This window comes from Lissotriton vulgaris, chromosome 1_1, assembly GCF_964263255.1.
Source record: "Lissotriton vulgaris chromosome 1_1, aLisVul1.2, whole genome shotgun sequence".
In the NCBI taxonomy this organism is placed as follows: domain Eukaryota; kingdom Metazoa; phylum Chordata; class Amphibia; order Caudata; family Salamandridae; genus Lissotriton; species Lissotriton vulgaris.
In genome coordinates, this window is record NC_141685.1 from 685,425,140 (window position 1) to 685,442,109 (window position 16,970).

Sequence of the window (16,970 nt, forward strand, 5' to 3'; positions counted from 1 at the left end):
CAGCAGCTTTGTGCAGGGTGGGATGTTGGTTGTCTGCTGGGTTGGTGCCGTAGGCCTGTTGGGCGATGATGGCCAGGATGTGTGGGAAGGTTGTCCCATTAAGCCTGTAGTGGACAGTGACATTGTCAGATGTTGAGCCTGTGAGGCAGGTGTGTTTCCTGGCGAACCGCTGTAATTGTCTACGCTGCCCCTGTGGTGGTCCGGGGGGGGTGCTGGGTGGGTGTTGTGGCCTTCTTGGGTGTCCGTGCTGCATGTTCAGTTGCTCCATGGCATCTGTTGCCCTTACGATGACGTCCTGGGCTGTGCTCCCTATTGTGGTGCAGACTGTGGTGCCACTTTACACCTGGTCACAAATTTAGATTGCAAAGTAAAATGTTTTGTCAGATGAAAATTTGGTGTGGGTAATCATACGTTTTCACCTACATATTGGGATGATTGACTTCTCTTGCAAATAGTATAGCATTAATAACTTCTTTATTCATTTTCCAAGGCTTTCTGTGCTGTTTTACGACTGTTTATTAACTCATTTAAATGTACTTAAACCAATAGAACCAATGTAGCTAGAGATTGATCAAAGGGAAATATGTGAGGGTACTAACCATATGTACAAAAGAAAGTGACATTTCAATAAATTATTGTTCATTAACATTGTATAATAGCTCTTATAGCCAAAATGGCTTACTCCAATCTTTCTCTTGAAGCAAACCTTCATATCTCAAATACTGTTCAACACATTGATTTAACAATTCAGTCTGTCGACCCATCTTAGTGTGAAAACTAGATGATAGATGGACTACTATGTCATGTTCTTTACACAAGGCAGACCATAATTGTGAATTAACATTCAAACCCTCTGTCAGTTCTGGGAACCTGTTGAACATCAGATAATAAAACAATATGTTGAGCAATGATTAGTGAAATGATCCACAATCACTAGACTTATACTGCGACCTTTGATTTTAGGTAACGCTGCCTTAAAATTTACTGTATGGCATGGTGAAGTGACACAGGTAAATATTAGGGGTGGGTGGAATTACAGAAAAACTCTGCAAGAATCTGCAGAGTTCCACCAACAGGCAAATATTATACTGCTTGCTCTGCAATTTAGTTCAGATACCACAAACAGCGCTGAAATTCAACAAAAAATTGCAGTGTGCATTGTGCAAGAGTGTACAGCTATTCAAATAGATTATGTTGCCACTTGAGTAGAGCATCTACTTGAGCAGCAGCAAATGTACTTGAATGGCAGCCCTCTCTGACCACGACCGCTCGCGTCCACCGGCATTATAAAATGGTGCCGAAAGGCTCCGAGGTGACTAAAAATTGCACCTGGGTGGCAAATGTTGTTGCACCTGACACTAGCGTTGTAGAGTCTCAAGTTGTTCCTGTGAGGCGCAAACAACAGAATAAATTCGCCAAGCATCGATTGATGAAATTTACAGGAATTCTGAGTTACCAGCCTAATGCGGAGTTACCCAAATTCTGCCAATTCAGTGAGCAGAATTATAATTCTGTCCGAGCTTTGTAGATATCTCATCCAGCTTACTATGGTAGTATGCAGTGTTAATATGGGTCTCTGCACATGGGCATAATTCTTTCTCCTTCATCTCTTGTCCCTGTGGATCCCTGCCTCAAAAGTCCTGCTTTGACACTCCCCAACTCCCAGCAGTCCCTCTTGTGGCTGTTGGTAAGGAATAGTAAATCCCTTTCACTGCATGTACCCAGGTGACCAGAGTTAAGGCTGACATAATATTTCTCTCAGATATTCCTTTGCCTGAATCACCACAGTGCACCTTCTTCAGTTTTGTGGGCCTCCAAGCCAGAGTTGTAAGTTGTGCCTGTTCTCAGGCAGGTCACTGGAGGCAATCTGCTCTGCCATTGTCACTCAAGGGCCTTTCGTCAGCCAACAGTGCTCTTCATGTACCTCCACATTCCTCTCATTGTATTTTCAGGCCCTTTGCCAAACGGATGGGTTTATCGAATGTGGCCATTTATACAGCCATTTTGGTTGCACCCTAGCTATGCATCCTGAATGTGAGTTTAAAATGAGTCTGAATAAATCAACATTTCATTTAGATACACAATACAGAATACATTAAAATCAGCTCAATATTTCATCAAAACATATGTAATAGAAATGCAGCAGGGGCATTTCAGATTCTGAGAAGTATGATCCAATATTTAAACACCTGAAACTTAGTGTAAAATATTATTCCCCATCCTTTCCCCTTTCAGACTCTTACTAGATGGTAATCTCCTTCATGAACATTTTTGCATTTCGGATATAAACTAACAAAACAAATATATATGGGGCAAGGGATAACAGTCCTTTACTGTGATTCTATTAAAGGGCCCATCATGTATATACATTCTCAATTTACCCCTCTTCATAGCAACAAATGACAACAGAGAAGAAACAGGGGACTGTGCGGACCTAATAAAACAATTATTTATATTTTCAGCCATACATAAATCCCTTATAATCATAATTTGTAACTCAGAATGCCTCACTTGCTATTTTATGCTCTATCAAATGCATCACTCAACTCTACATACCAAGAGGGTAGGGAAATTGTGGAAGCAACAACTTGTGATATACCATTTCCTGCAAGCATTTTGGAAGGAATACTCTAATCAGTTTTAAATTTGTTCAAACAGCTAATCTGAAAACAATTAGAATTCACTTGTAGTGTCCTTGCATTCCAACCACTTGGGGATAATGTAAAATTAGCCAAGGAATTCCCAGGATTACGTTGAACTGTGTTGGAATCTGTCATACCAAAGTCAATTTTCTCATGGTGATTTCTAAAATAGACAGAAGAAATCATGTGCCCATGAAACTCTAATGAGCATGAGGACATAAAAGAGCCACCCACTGTCTTGCCTTTGGATAATCTGTTTCTTTATTATAGGAATTAAACAAAGATTGAGCAACTGTAATGCCCATGAGCCCTGAGACTTCTAAACCTAAAACCCTACAAACCACTGTTTGTTGGGGCTCCGACAAAATATTTTTTGTGGGAACTATCATATGATCCTCTGTCCTCTGCATAGTATTAAATACCCATTTAGGAACTGCTTAAGGGTCTAAATAATTGAGTTTTCTGGATAGGATACTCCATCACATACATGACAGATATCTCGTCCACTCTACTACAAGTGCATTAAACCCTTCGACATGTGTCATATCACAGACAGGATATCAGTCAGGTTTGTGATGGAGTACCCATCCACAAACTATAAATCAGGCCTTTACTTTCTTCTCTGAACAAGGAAGCTGCTTTCCCTATTGAGCAGTGTTGTTTTTTGCCAGCTACTGCTTTACAAGCTATAATTTTATTGGCACTTGACTTTTAAATTTAAAATATTTAAGTTTATTTCTAAAGTCATTAACAAAATTACCCTTCATTCCACAATGTAAACATAAACTCTTTACCATTTTTGTTTGTCTCTCTCTTGTTTAGATGTAGGTCTACTTATACTGTCCAATTTCATATGTTCTGTAGTTTCCAAGACTCTATTCACCTCTGACATAAGGTCAAACCATTAATACTTTAGATGTGTCTAAATGATGTTGAGCTAAGTGATGTTCAAACAAAACCACAAAATATATCAGCTATGTTAGAAGTATTTGCCACTCGTGCTAAAACTCCCTTGAACTTCAGCCCTTAGATAACATAAGGATGGCCTTACTCCCTTCTAGCTAACCAGTATCAAATCCCAGGTGACTGACAGTGGTCATATAACCTAACAGATCTTGGTGTCCCTATTTCAAAATGAATAACTCATTATCTAAAGAGAGAACGTGTAATTTCCTCTCAAACATTTTTTCAGCATCTGACTACAGAGGGTAGAAAAAATAAGCAGCAAGGGATTGTTTTTCTATCTTAATGGAACATTCCAATTTGCAGCATTCCTAGCTACATATGACTAAATACAAATTTAAAAAGTGGCACTCTGTCAGTGCGCCCCCTGAGAGCAGCCCTCTGCAGGAGTGTGCAGTCACTGACTGCATCCGCCTTCAAGGGGATTTCTAATCCCCTTTGAAAGTGGAAGCGAGTGCCACCTGCACTGTGAAAACACAGAGCACCTTCTCTGTGTTTTAACATGAATGCACTGCCCTAGTTCGTGGCTGCCCCGGGTGCAGCACATACACCATAATGGGATGCATTTTCTCTGTTTGCACCTGGCGCATCTTTTGAAAGATGCGCCGGGCGTAAACAATGATAATGTGTAATACGGCCCCAGGAGTGTTGATTATAGGCCAGCTGGACTCAAATGTGCATGATTTGCAGGTGAAGCTGCATTAGAAATGTTATCCTTCTGTTTAGGGAGTTTTAAGGGCTCTAGCTCCTGCTGTTTAGCTCCTCAACTCCTCAAGCCTGGTGTTTAAAGCTTCTTGGCAGTGGCAGGATCCAAGGGCTGACTCGGAGAAATACCAGACCAAAGCCATAACATGCATAAACAGTGCAACATAACCAACTTAGTATCATATTTGCCCTCGGACCTTTGTTTATCTATAAAAAGAGACAATACATTCTTCTCTAGATCAGTCAAAATGAAATTGCTGTTTTGGTGCAGCTTTCGTTTGAATACAGCAAATCACTACAAACGTACTGTAAAGCAGTACAGACTAATGGGCTGATTCACAAAGGGCCTCTGCACTCGTGGCAGAGGCCTCACAGGTGTGGCAAGGGGGCCCGCACTCATGGCGGTGGCCCCCCCTTGTGGTGAGAGCTCCACAATGGCTAACTGCAGTACGGACATCCCAACACGAGCGCAGGACCCCCGTCATGAGTACGGGGCCTCCGCCACAGTGCAGAGGCCCTTTGTGAACTTGGGCCTCAGCGTATAGTCAAAAAGATGTGGGTATATTTATTTTTGACTATCAAAATAAATTAGTTCCGGTCATAAAAAATGTTTAACGTTGTGCTCTGTCACAGGCTGCCATGCACAAAATATTGTCTGAGTTGAACAGTAGTCCCAGTACTGCCAGTGGCTCAGCCCACACATGAGTACAAGTGTGTTTTTATCGGATCATATGTAACCAGACCAGAGCCTGTTACCCCAATGTACAGCCGCGGTTCTTATTTTAAAAAGTGGGCACTTACCATTAGAACTCAAAACCAATTTGACAGAGCAGTTAGTGACTCTCACAGCAGAGATCCAGAAACCAAGTTGTCCAAAACAAAAGAATTTAAGAGGCTATTGTCCATGCCCACACTCCAGGAGTGTAACGAAACTCTCATTTAAAAAATGTTTAGGTGTCCTAATAGCTTTTAAATATGTGGTGTCCTGTACGTTCTTATCAAAGCAGGACTTTTGTGGGTCATCTTCACCAGAGTGAAACATCACTTCTTTTTGAGGAGTCGCTGGCCTTAAAACTTCCTGCTTTGAAGTAATGCATTCCAGTGAAGAACACTCAGCTCCTGGAAGCAGTATATTCCCTATTTGCTAGTTGGCTGGAGGGTCCTCCGTCTGAAGTTGTATGTAATAGAATCCACTCATCATCACGGACGTCCTGGATGGAAAAGCTGATCCAAGACCTTGGCAAGAAGCTTCAGCCAGTATTTTGACTGCCCTGGTCAACAGGGCTGGACTGGCCGCAGTGGGCACCAGGCTTTTCCCCAGTGGGCCGGAAGGGTGGGGGTCAGTTTTAGACCGGTGGGCCGTTTTTGTTACTGGCGGCTAGTTTTGACCGGCTCCTTGTAATAAAAGCGCAGGAGCAGTGTTCCCTCAAGCCCCTCTCTGGTCGAACACCAGGGCTGGTTTGCGATCCCAGTCCGGCCCTGCGGGTCAATTAGTTTGACCCAAATGCTGAAGGCATCCTAGTGGTCGCAGCAATGCAGTAGAGATTGACTGAAATGATCCACTGCAGTTCAAGAACATGAGCAAGAGATAAGCTAATTTACGATTATGCCATTTTTGGGTCGGTTCAATCGAATACAATGATCCTTCATGTGTTCTTTATGTGAAGATATTTTAGACAGCGCTACTAGGGCTCGTATAACAAATAAAGGATACAAAAAGGCTAACCGTAATAAAGTCATATTTAGCCATTGATTGGTTCTGGAGACATCATAAACTATAAGGCGAATGGAATCCTCATTCTGTGAGTGATGTCTGAATGTCACCATAACCCTGAGATAGCATTTTGGAACCTATAACATGCCACCAGATATGTATTTTTCATATATCATGTATTTTTTGAAGTAGCTTGTTTGAAAATATAACTATGAGCTAACAAAGGGCATTAAAATGTGTATGTTTTGTTTACATTCCATGAAAACATTATTAATAAAACAATAGACAAAGGTGATGGCCAGTGAATTTATGGGAATCTTTGACTGCAGCATTTACCTCCTAATTGCGTATTTTCTGCATTTGCAATATAATAGGCGGGTTTTACAAACATGTTTTTCCTTGCTCAAATAAATGACAAATAATGCCTGAGGGCGTTCTTTGCAGCTTTAGATACATTTTCCACCTAATTTGGCTCTCCGTGCCACAAAAGCCTTGTATCAAAATATCAAATATCAAATAAGAGTTTATTGTTATCAGATAATACAAACCATCACAATATACATATAAAACAATCCCTTTTTTAAGATAATCCTTGTAGACTTTCATTTGTTAAATTTTTGAAGACTGTTTTGTAAACTGTCCCTATGATTATGAAATCCATATGTCACAAGCAACTGTGAAATATTTACCATATTTATAGGTCTGTGCGAAATATGGGTTTTTAGATCGAGCACGTGTGGTATAAAAGCACCCAAACATGTAATATATATGTCAAATATTGTTCTGAAAGGGTCACTTTATACTGTGCTCATTGCTAGGGAACACACTTGCTTCCGCATTTTTAGGGGAATGATCATCACCGCTAACACTTTTTCATAATTATGTCTTTATAATCTTTACGTTTGTTAAAGCACTTAAAGATCGCTCACTGTTTTTTTCATTTGATTTTGATTTTCTTTTCAGGAAGTGGCGCGAAAAAAGATGTTTCAATCTGGAGACCCAACTACTGCTGCAGTCTTGGTGATGTTGCTGTTGAGAATTATCTTGCTACATTTGCAATTTATGCAAAAGAGGTGGTGAAGGGCGCTCTGGAAAAGCCTAAGGGATTTGCACGTGTCTGGAATGATGATGGTTCAGATGCTACCAGAGACTGTTCCATCTGGCGACCCATGTGCCCAGCGAAATACGTTGCTTTGGGGCATGCAGCGATGGCATCATCCACTGCTCAGCCTTCCACTGAAGAGTTCCGCTGTGTGCATATGGACTATGTGACCCCTGGTGTGTGGGCTTTTGTGTGGAATAGCGAGGGAAGTAAGTCCAAAGAGGACGTGAGTTTCTGGCAGGCTAACCATATAAATGCTTCTGGTCAAGGGATCTTAGCCATGTCAGCCGTTAAGAGCTTTGGGAAGATGACAACTCCAGCATATGTGCTGAAGAGTGTCAATGTCAGGATCCAGACAAACAAACCGGCCAGAAAGTTTGTGATTGTTAATGTAGACTATCATTTCGATGACAGAGAAATATTGCAAGCTGAGCCAATAAGATTGGGTGCCAGAACGATAGTAGATAACTGCAAAAGTAAGCCAGGCAGCACATCATTGGTTGTTACCAGGACGGTTACTTTTATGAAAGAAGAGGAACACAGCTGGAACGTTGAAGCCAGTTTGGAAGTTGGCGTCACTGCAGAAGTCAAAGCTGGCATACCTGATATTGCAGAGGTTTCAACATCCACCTCTGTGACCACCACATTTACTAGTGGCACAGCTGGCAGGACCTCGGAAACAACCAGTGATTCTATAATCGCAACAATGGAGGCGCAGCCAGGGACATCAGTGGGATATATAACGATGGGCAAAAAATATGTCATGGACATACCCTGGACAGGTACATTGATCACCACCTTTATAGATGGATCAACTCAAGAGAGAAGTGTTAGTGGCAAATACTATGGAACACATATAACAGAGTATAGAGTGACAGCTGAAGCCGCTATCAAATGTTCTAAGACTACTTAGCTTTTTAGGGACTACAAAGGCTCTTGTGTGATCTGATCTGACACCATTGAGGCCGACAACGGAACACCCTGTCCAACACCCACCTGCTTCTCTCTCAAGCCATTCTTGCTGCTTTCTCTTACTATAATCACTGTCCTCTTCTCCGTTTTTGAAGTGGTGCACCTGCTACTCCCGCTTATAAGCATTTGATAATTGAATTGAATATCATGGGAGAATGGGGATGACGTATAAATCTAGTCCCTGTACCCCACAGGAAACTGATGGGGTTCTGACTCCCTTGACTCCGAACTCCTGCAATAAAACAATCCATAGTGATGACATCACTTTTAGCAGTGGTGTTAAAGCACATCTTGCCTACACCCGCCCAGCCCAGTACCCACAGCACACCTAGAGCTGAATTGAGACCCTGTGCTTTTTACTCTTGATCATATATTCAATTACAAGTGATATAATCCCCTTCTGAGAGACTTGTTATAATGACATAGGTGTAGGAAGGACATCGGAAAATTCTGTCAAATTCAGTAACCTCCAAAAATTTGTGATTAAACTCAAACCACCATACGTAATTTCACTACAATCGCCGTGCGTTGTTGTAAAGTTGTGGCCCACAGAAATCACCAAACAGCGTCTTTTTATAGAACTGACCAGGGTCACATTTCAGGAATGTTCTACGGTGGATCTTTTCTTACCTGTTGGACCCTTCCTGCCTTTTTTTATCTGCATTGTTGATTTCTATTAACTTAATTCTATAAAGTAAACATTGTAGAAAATAATTAATGGTTATGTCTGAACCCAGGTCAGAGAGGAAGGAGGGTCGCGGTGAAGAGAGCTGGGGAAACCCTCGCCTTCTGATCCAGACTCACTCTCAGTGAACCTGGAGTCCGTTCCCACTCGGGGGCAGCACTGTCTGCGTTTCCTAGTGCTGGAGCAGCATTGTCTGCATTGCGCTCGAAGCCCCCTATAGGTGACTTTGCCATTGCTAGAAACAGTACTAAACGCAGCATTTCAAAATTCACTACACGTTGAGAATCTCGCTAAAGAATCAAACCCATGAACAGAATTTCACTGAGCTCCGGTTTCACAGTTTCATTCGCTGAAGCACCAGGGGTTTGCATTTCCCACACCTGAGTTATGTATTTCGTGAGCTATGCCAAAAACGTCACTGAAGATAATTAGTAACTGGGTCCTAGAGAATTGTTCACGTAGTTATGGTTTAGGCTTGAATAATGCACACTGAAAGAAAGCCGGCTTAACAATAATGCTTAAATTAATGTTTTTGGGGATTGCAGAACAACAAATACATGTTCTCCCGGAAAGGGGGGGGGGGGGGGGGGGGGTCTCGCTCGCACTATTATTTCTTTTCTGATTTTTAAATACAGTAATTCAATGTGATAAATGAGAATATTGTAATCAAATCGTTTGAATAAATCAAAGAGCAGTTGTCACGTTACTCTATACTTCTTGATGTGGACATAAGATGAAAGAAAGCCATTAGGATGTGAACGAACGGCTGTCTTATGCGTGAGAACTGTCCCACTGGGAGCCTTTTCTCAATAGCTGAGAAAGAAGAAATCGTGGTGAGAGACAGCAACAATGTCCTTTCCCCAAGAGAGTCACAGAGGGAGGACGCGTCCCTAAATTTCTTAACTACACCTGAGTTAAGAAGACCTTGTAGACACTTCCTCCACATGATAGTGTGTGACAGCTGTTTTCCTTCTTTAAATTCCTTAGAAACGAAGCTTAGGCTAGCGTAAACTGTGTTCACGCTGTCCTACATTTCAATCCCTTTCGTAGTATACCAGGTGATGCCTAGTACTACCGTTTCTTTTTCTAAATAAAACAGCGCTAGTTTATTCTAACAATTAAAGAACCTTCCCAGACATTTCTCCCAGCCCCATGCTTAACTAAAGAAGTTTGAAACTGTCCCAGGCTATCAATATACAATGGGCATCATTTATGTGTTTTTGCCGCAGGGCAGCGCAGCAGGCTTCCTTCTGCGCTGCCCTACGGCAAGAATGCGCGGTGTTTATTAGATACGGCTCATTCTTGTCCTTTTCCACTGCACTGGTGCACAATGGGCTGCCTGCGCCAACGCAGGCACCTTTGCACCATGCTGCAAGGGTGCCTGCGTTGACGGGTTTTTGTGCAGGAAGGGAAAACTTCCTGAGCAAAAACAATCACAAGATTTTTTCTTTTTACGCAAGGAAAAAGGAAAAACGAGGAGAAATAAAGATATGTCTCCTCGTTTTCTTTTTTTTGCATATTTATATAGTGCGAACTCCACCCGAAGGTATTGGAGCGCTTTACATGAGCACCGGTTATGTTACACAAGGACAGATTCATAAAAAATAAAAAAAGAATTGGTAGGCACAGGAAGATTAAGTGATGTTTCCCAGAATCACAGGATGTTGACGCTACCCCGAGGCTCGAACCATGGTTTCCAGCACCAAAGTCGGCAGCTCCAGCCGTCTGACCACATCCTGTCCCCTTGTTGTGCCTCTCTTATGCCTCATCTAGGGAGGTGTAGGTTTTTGGCACTGCCCCAGATTTAAGATTCCTAGTAAATCTGGGCCAGTGTCAAAATGCCATGGATAGTGCTGGGAACACCCCCAGCAACACCCAATGCACGCCCCTTTAACACAGAAAACTGCGTTAAAGGGGACAATATTTACGAGGCAGCATTAAGCCAATAAAATGGATTAATGCTTTCTCATGTATAAGGAGCAGGCACCTGCGCCATGGAACGTCACAAAAAGGGACATCCCGATGGGGTAAGGGGCCTCATAAATTAGGCCCAATGTATCAACCAGTATGTGAGAATGACTGGAATTTCATGCAAAACACAATGAGATAATCCTCAAATGTATTTTGTAGTTAAATGTTTCCTCTTGCATGTTCCTGATTGGTGCATATCCTGAGAACTAGGTAATTGTGCAGTAATGCATTAAAATCTTTGTGTAAGGTTCTATATACTTACCCCCTTCGCTGCTAGGCCTTTTCCCCCTCCTGTGCTAAGGCTTTTTTGGGCGTTTTGTGGTAGTGTGCGCTTAGGCCCTTGTAACTTTTTGACCACATAAGGTATCCATGCCAAATTTGCGTCCTTTTCTTCCAACATCATGTGGATTCTAAAGGTGCCCAGGGTTTGTGGATTCCCTTGGAGGGGTCCCAGAAATTTACCAAAATATAGTGATTTTTTTGTTTTTTTCAGAAAAATGGGCTGCAAATGAAAGCCTATGGGTTTTTCCCTGAAAATGTTATCAAAAAAGGGCTTGTGGGGCTGAAATCTCAATTTTCTCAGCTTTTAGGGAATGACAGTCTTTTGTCAGAGAACCCACTTTTTTCACACAGTTTTGGCATTTTTCTGGGACATAGCCTATTTTTGCTATTTTTAGAGCTTTCCACCTCCTTCCAGTTAATGGTCGACATGAGTTTGAAAGCAATAATGGATCCTGGAAATCTAGAAATTTTCGAAAAGTAGACAAAATTCTAAATTCAGAAAGGGGACATTTGTCTAAATCCATGAAGGTTTCTTGATAGAAACTAACAGTTAAATATTGGAATAATTGAAAATTTGTTGAAAAAAACAGCCTTTTGTCTCAACGTTTTCACCTATAACTTTTTCTAATTTTGACAGCTCTTGGAAAGTAATATACCGTTACATCCGGTAGACATTCCTGGTTGTGGGGAGTTATAGGACTTGTAGTTTCACAAAGAACCCGACGAACCCAGATCCAAAAACTGAGCAGCAACTTGCAATGGTATTTTTTCATTTACTGGGTATAGAGCACTTTGTCTTGGAAAATGTATACATGGAAAAATCTGTATGAAAAACACCTATGTATTTCTGAATTGGGTACAAATTATAGAGTTCAGAAACAGTATATAATTGCAGATTTTCAAAATTGGGAATACTCATATTAGCATGAGAATTATTGGTCATTTTTCAAAAATATTTTTTTTTACACAATGTCTTTCATTGAAAGGGAGAAATGCATGAAAGCTCAATTGGTAATAACAGTTGATTTACAAATCTGAATTACCCCAAGTCTCCCAATAAAAACGATACCTCACGTGTGTGGGTCAGCCTTGTGCCTGCGACAGGAAACGGCACAAAATGCAACGTGGTCACACCTAAATTTTGCAGTTACAAATTGACCCTTTTTTGGCAAAGTGCCTACCTGTAGTTTTTGCACCCTAGCTCTACCGGCACCTAGGGAAACCTAGCAAACCTATACATTTCTAAAAAGTAGACACCCAGGGAAATTCAGGATGGGGTGACATGACTGCCTACCACCAGGTTTTGTTACCCAGAATCCCTTGCAAATCTAAGATTTTGACAAAAAAAACACATTTTCCTCACATTTCTGTGATGGAAAGTTCTTGAATCTGCGTGGATCAACAAATGTCCACCAACCCAGTGTTCCCCCAGGTCTCCCAAAAAAAATGGTACCTCACTTGCGTGGGTAGGCATAGTGGCTGCGACACGAAACAGCGCAAAACGCAACGTGGTCGCACCTCAATTTCCCAGTGAAATCTTGCGCTCTTTGGACAAAGAGACTACCTTTTGTTTTTGAGCCCTAGCTCTGCCAGCACCTATGGAAACCTAGCAATACTATACATTTTTGAAACCTAGACACCCAGGGGAATTCAGGATGGGGTGTCTCGACTGCCTACCCCCAGGTTTTGTTACCCAGAATACCTTGCAAAGCTAAGAATTTGACAAAAAAAACACATTTCCTCACATTTCTGTGGTGGAAAGTTCTGGCATCTGCGTGGATCAACAATTTTCCACCCACCCAGCATTCCCCCACGTCTCCCGAAAAAAATGGTACCTCACTTGCGTTGTTAGGCATAGTGGCTGCGACATGAAACAGCGCAAAACGCAACGTGGTCGCACCTCAATTTCCCAGTGAAATCTTGCACTTTTTGGACAAAAAGACTACCTTTTGTTTTTGCGCCCTAGCTCTGCCAGCACCTAGGGAAACCTAGCAAACCTATACATTCCTGAAAACTAGACACCGAGGGAAATTCAGTATGGGGTGACTCGTCTACCTACCCCCAGGTTTTGTTACCCAGAATCCCTTGCAAACTTAAAAATTTGACAAAAAAACACATTTTCCTCACATTTCTGTGGTGGAAAGTTCTGGAATCTGCGTGGATCAACACATTTCTACCCACCCAGCATTCCCCCAGGTCTCCCAAAAAAAATGGCACCTCACTTGCGTGGGTAGGCATAGTGACTGCGACATGAAACAGCGCAAAACGCAACGTGGTCGCACCTCAATTTCCCAGTAAAATTTTGCGCTTTTTGGACAAAGAGACTACCTTTTGTTTTTGTGCCCTAGCTCTGCCAGCACCTAGGGAAACCTAGCAGACCTATACATTTTTGAAAACTAGACACCCAGGGGAATTCAAGATGGGGTGACTCGTCTGCCTACCCCCAGGTTTTGTTACCCAGAATCCCTTGCAAAGCTAAGATTTTGACAAAGAAAACACATTTTCCTCACATTTCTGTGGTGGAAAGTTCCGGAATCTGCGTGGATCAACGAATTTCCACCCACCCCCAGTATTTCCCCATGTCTCCCAAAAAAAATGGTACCTCACTTGCGTGGGTAGGCATAGTGGCTGCGACATGAAACAGCGCAAAACGCAACATGGTCGCACCTCAATTTCCCAGTGAAATCTTGCACTTTTTGGACAAAAAGACTACCTTTTGTTTTTGCACCCTAGCTCTCCCAGCACCTAGGGAAACCTAGTAAACCTATACATTTTTAAAAACTAGACACCCAGGAAAATTCAGGATGGGGTGACTCCTCTGCCTACCCTCAGGTTTTGTTACCCAGAATCCCTTGCAAAGCTAAGATTTTGAAAAAAAAACACATTTTCCTGACATTTCTGTGGTGGAAAGTTCTGGAATCTGCGTGGATCAACAAATTTCCACCCACCCAGCGTTTCCCCAGGTCTCCCAAAAAAATGGTACCTCACTTGCATGGGTAGGCATAGTGGCTGCGACATGAAACAGCGCAAACCGCAACATGGTCGCACCTCAATTTCCCAGTGAAATCTTGCACTTTTTGGACAAAAAGACTACCTTTTGTTTTTGCGCCCTAGCTCTGCCAGCACCTAGGGAAACCTAGCAAACCTATACATTTTTAAAAAAGTAGACACCCAGGGGAATTTAGGATGGGGTGACTCGTCTGCCTACCCCCAGGCTTTGTTACCCAGAATCCCTTGCAAAGCTAAGATTTTGACAAAAAAACACATTTTCCTGACATTTCTGTGGTGGAAAGTTCTGGAATCTGCGTGGATCAACAAATTTCTACCCACCCAGTGTTTCCCTAGGTCTCCCAAAAACAATGGTACCTCACTTGCGTGGGTAGGCATAGTGGCTGGGACATGAAGCAGCGCAAAACGCAACATGGTCGCACCTCAATTTCCCAGTGAAATCTTACCCTTTTTGGACAAAAAGACTACCTTTTGTTTTTGCGCCCTAGCTCTGCCAGCACCTAGGGAAACCTAGCAAACCTATACATTTTTGAAAACTAGACACCCAGGGGAATTTAGGATGGGGTGACTCCTCTATCTACCCTCAGGTTTTGTTACCCAGGATCCCTTGCAAAGGTAAGATTTTGACAAAAAAAACACATTTTCCTGACATTTCTGTGGTGGAAAGTTCTCGAATCTGCGTGGATCAACAAATTTCCACCCACCCAGCGTTCCCCCAGGTCTCCCAAAACAAATGGTACCTCACTTGCGTGGGTAGGCATAGTGGCTGCGACATGAAACAGCGCAAAACGCAACATGGTCGCACCTCAATTTCCCAGTGAAATCTTGCACTTTTTGGACAAAAAGACTACCTTTTGTTTTTGCGCCCTAGCTCTGCCAGCACCTAGGGAAACCTAGCAAACCTATACATTTCTTAAAAGTAGACACCCAGGGGAATTCAGTATGGGGTGACTCCTCTGCCTACCCCCAGGTTTTGTTACCCAGAATCCCTTGCAAAGCTAAAAATTTGACAAAAAAAACACATTTTTCTCACATTTCTGTGGTGGAATGTTCTGGAATCTGTGTGGATCAACAAATTTCCACCCACCCAGCGTTCCCCCAGGTCTCCCAAAAAAAATGGTACCTCACTTGCGTGGGTAGGCATAGTGGCTGCAACAGGAAACGGTTCAAATCGTACGGTGGTGAATTTACAATACCCAATTGCAAAACGACCTTGATTTTTGGGGGGGGCACGTGAGTCTTTGGCCCGGGGCTCGGTGGTATTCTTTGGAAAGTACCAAACCCAAATAGTTCTGAAAAGTAGACACCCGGGGGAGTCCTGGGAGGTATGGCATGCGTAGGTCCCCCAAAGTTTTCTCCACCGTACGATTTGGAGTTTTTTCTGTTGCAGCCACTAAGCCTACACACGCAAGTGAGGTACCATTTTTATCGGGAGACCTGGGGGAACGCTGGGTGGGAGGAAATTTGTGTGAGCCCAGTGACGCCACGCTTTCCCACACAAAAAAAGTGTGAAAAAACTGATTTTTTCAGCAAATATTGATGTTTGCAAGGGATTCTGGGTAAAAGAACGTTGGAGGATCCACGCAAGCCATACCTCCTTGGAAGCCCCCGGGTGTCTACTTTTCAGAAATGTGTGGGTTTGGTAGGTTTCCCTAGATGGCCGTCTAGCACGGGGCCAAAAACACAGGTAACCCCTCTTGCAAAACCAGCTTTAGGCATAGTGGCTGCAACAGGAAAAGGTCCAAATCGTACGGTGGAGAAATTACAATAACCAATAGCAACATTAACTTCTTTTTGGGGGGGGGGACTGAGTTTATGGACCGGAGCTCGGCGGGCATCTTTGGAAACTACCAAACCCAAACAGTTCTGAAAACTAGACACCCGGGGGAGTCTAGAGAGGTATGGCATGCGTGGGTTCCCCAATGTTTTCCTACCCAGAACTCCTTGCAAACCTGAAAATTAGGTAAAATTTTCACTTTTCCAAACTTTTTTGCGTGGGATCTCCGTGCCGGCAAAAATGTCCCACCACCCAGCGTTCCCCTTGTTCTCCCGAGTAAAAGGATACCTCACTTGTGTGGGTGCCCCAAAGCAGAACAGGCCAAAAATGAATTTTGAAAAAAGTAGTATGTAAGTTTTACAAGTTAAGCCTCCCTGCCTTAGTCACAGGCCTTTGGCCCACCCACCACCAGCCGCAGACCCATCACATTACAACACTCACACCAGCAGACAGCACCATTCAAGGGCCCATCACTTACGTATCTGCCACAGCAACTACACAAAATGATGGACTGCGTAGAGTGTCACTCAACTAGCAGTGTGTGTAGTGACCAACAGAAAGTTAGTACTCGCACACCGCCAGCCGAGCGCCAGTCCACCCACACCACCATCCAAGCACCAGACCATGCACACCGCCAGCCAAACACCACTCAGCGCACACCGACAGCCAAGTATTACTCCACACACACCGCCAGCCAAGCACCACTCCGTGCACAGACAGCAAAGTACCACTCCGCGCACACCATCCAGCCAAGCGCCACTCCACACACACCGCCAGCCGAGCACCACTCCGTGCACAGACAGCCAAGTACCACTCAACGCACACCACCAGCCAAGCGCCACTCCACACACACCGCCAGCCAAGCACCACTCCACGCGCACTGCAAGCCAAGCGCCACTCCATGCACACCGCCAGCCAAGCACCACTCCACGCACACCGCCAGCCAGGCACCACTCCACGCACACCGCCAGCCAAGCACCACTCCGTGCATAGATAGCCAAGTACCCCTCCACGCACACCACCAGCCAAACACCACTCAGCGCACACACCGACAGCCAAGTACCACTCCACACACACCGCCAGCCAAGCACCACTCCGTGCACAGACAGCAAAGTACCACTCCACGCACACCATCCAGCCAAGCGCCA

General features: G+C 43.5%; 1 protein-coding gene across 1 annotated transcript in view; it reads left to right on the forward strand.

Annotated features, from left to right (window-relative positions):
- LOC147747658 (uncharacterized) overlaps positions 1-8,581 on the forward strand; it is a 174,408-nt gene extending 165,827 nt beyond the window's left edge. Inside the window, exon 5 of the mRNA XM_086925828.1 lies at positions 6,988-8,581. Within this exon, the coding sequence (XP_086781954.1) occupies positions 6,988-8,039 (1,052 nt within the window). The 3' untranslated portion in view covers positions 8,040-8,581. The remainder of the gene's footprint in view (positions 1-6,987) is intronic.
- Positions 8,582-16,970: the final 8,389 nt, after the last annotated feature.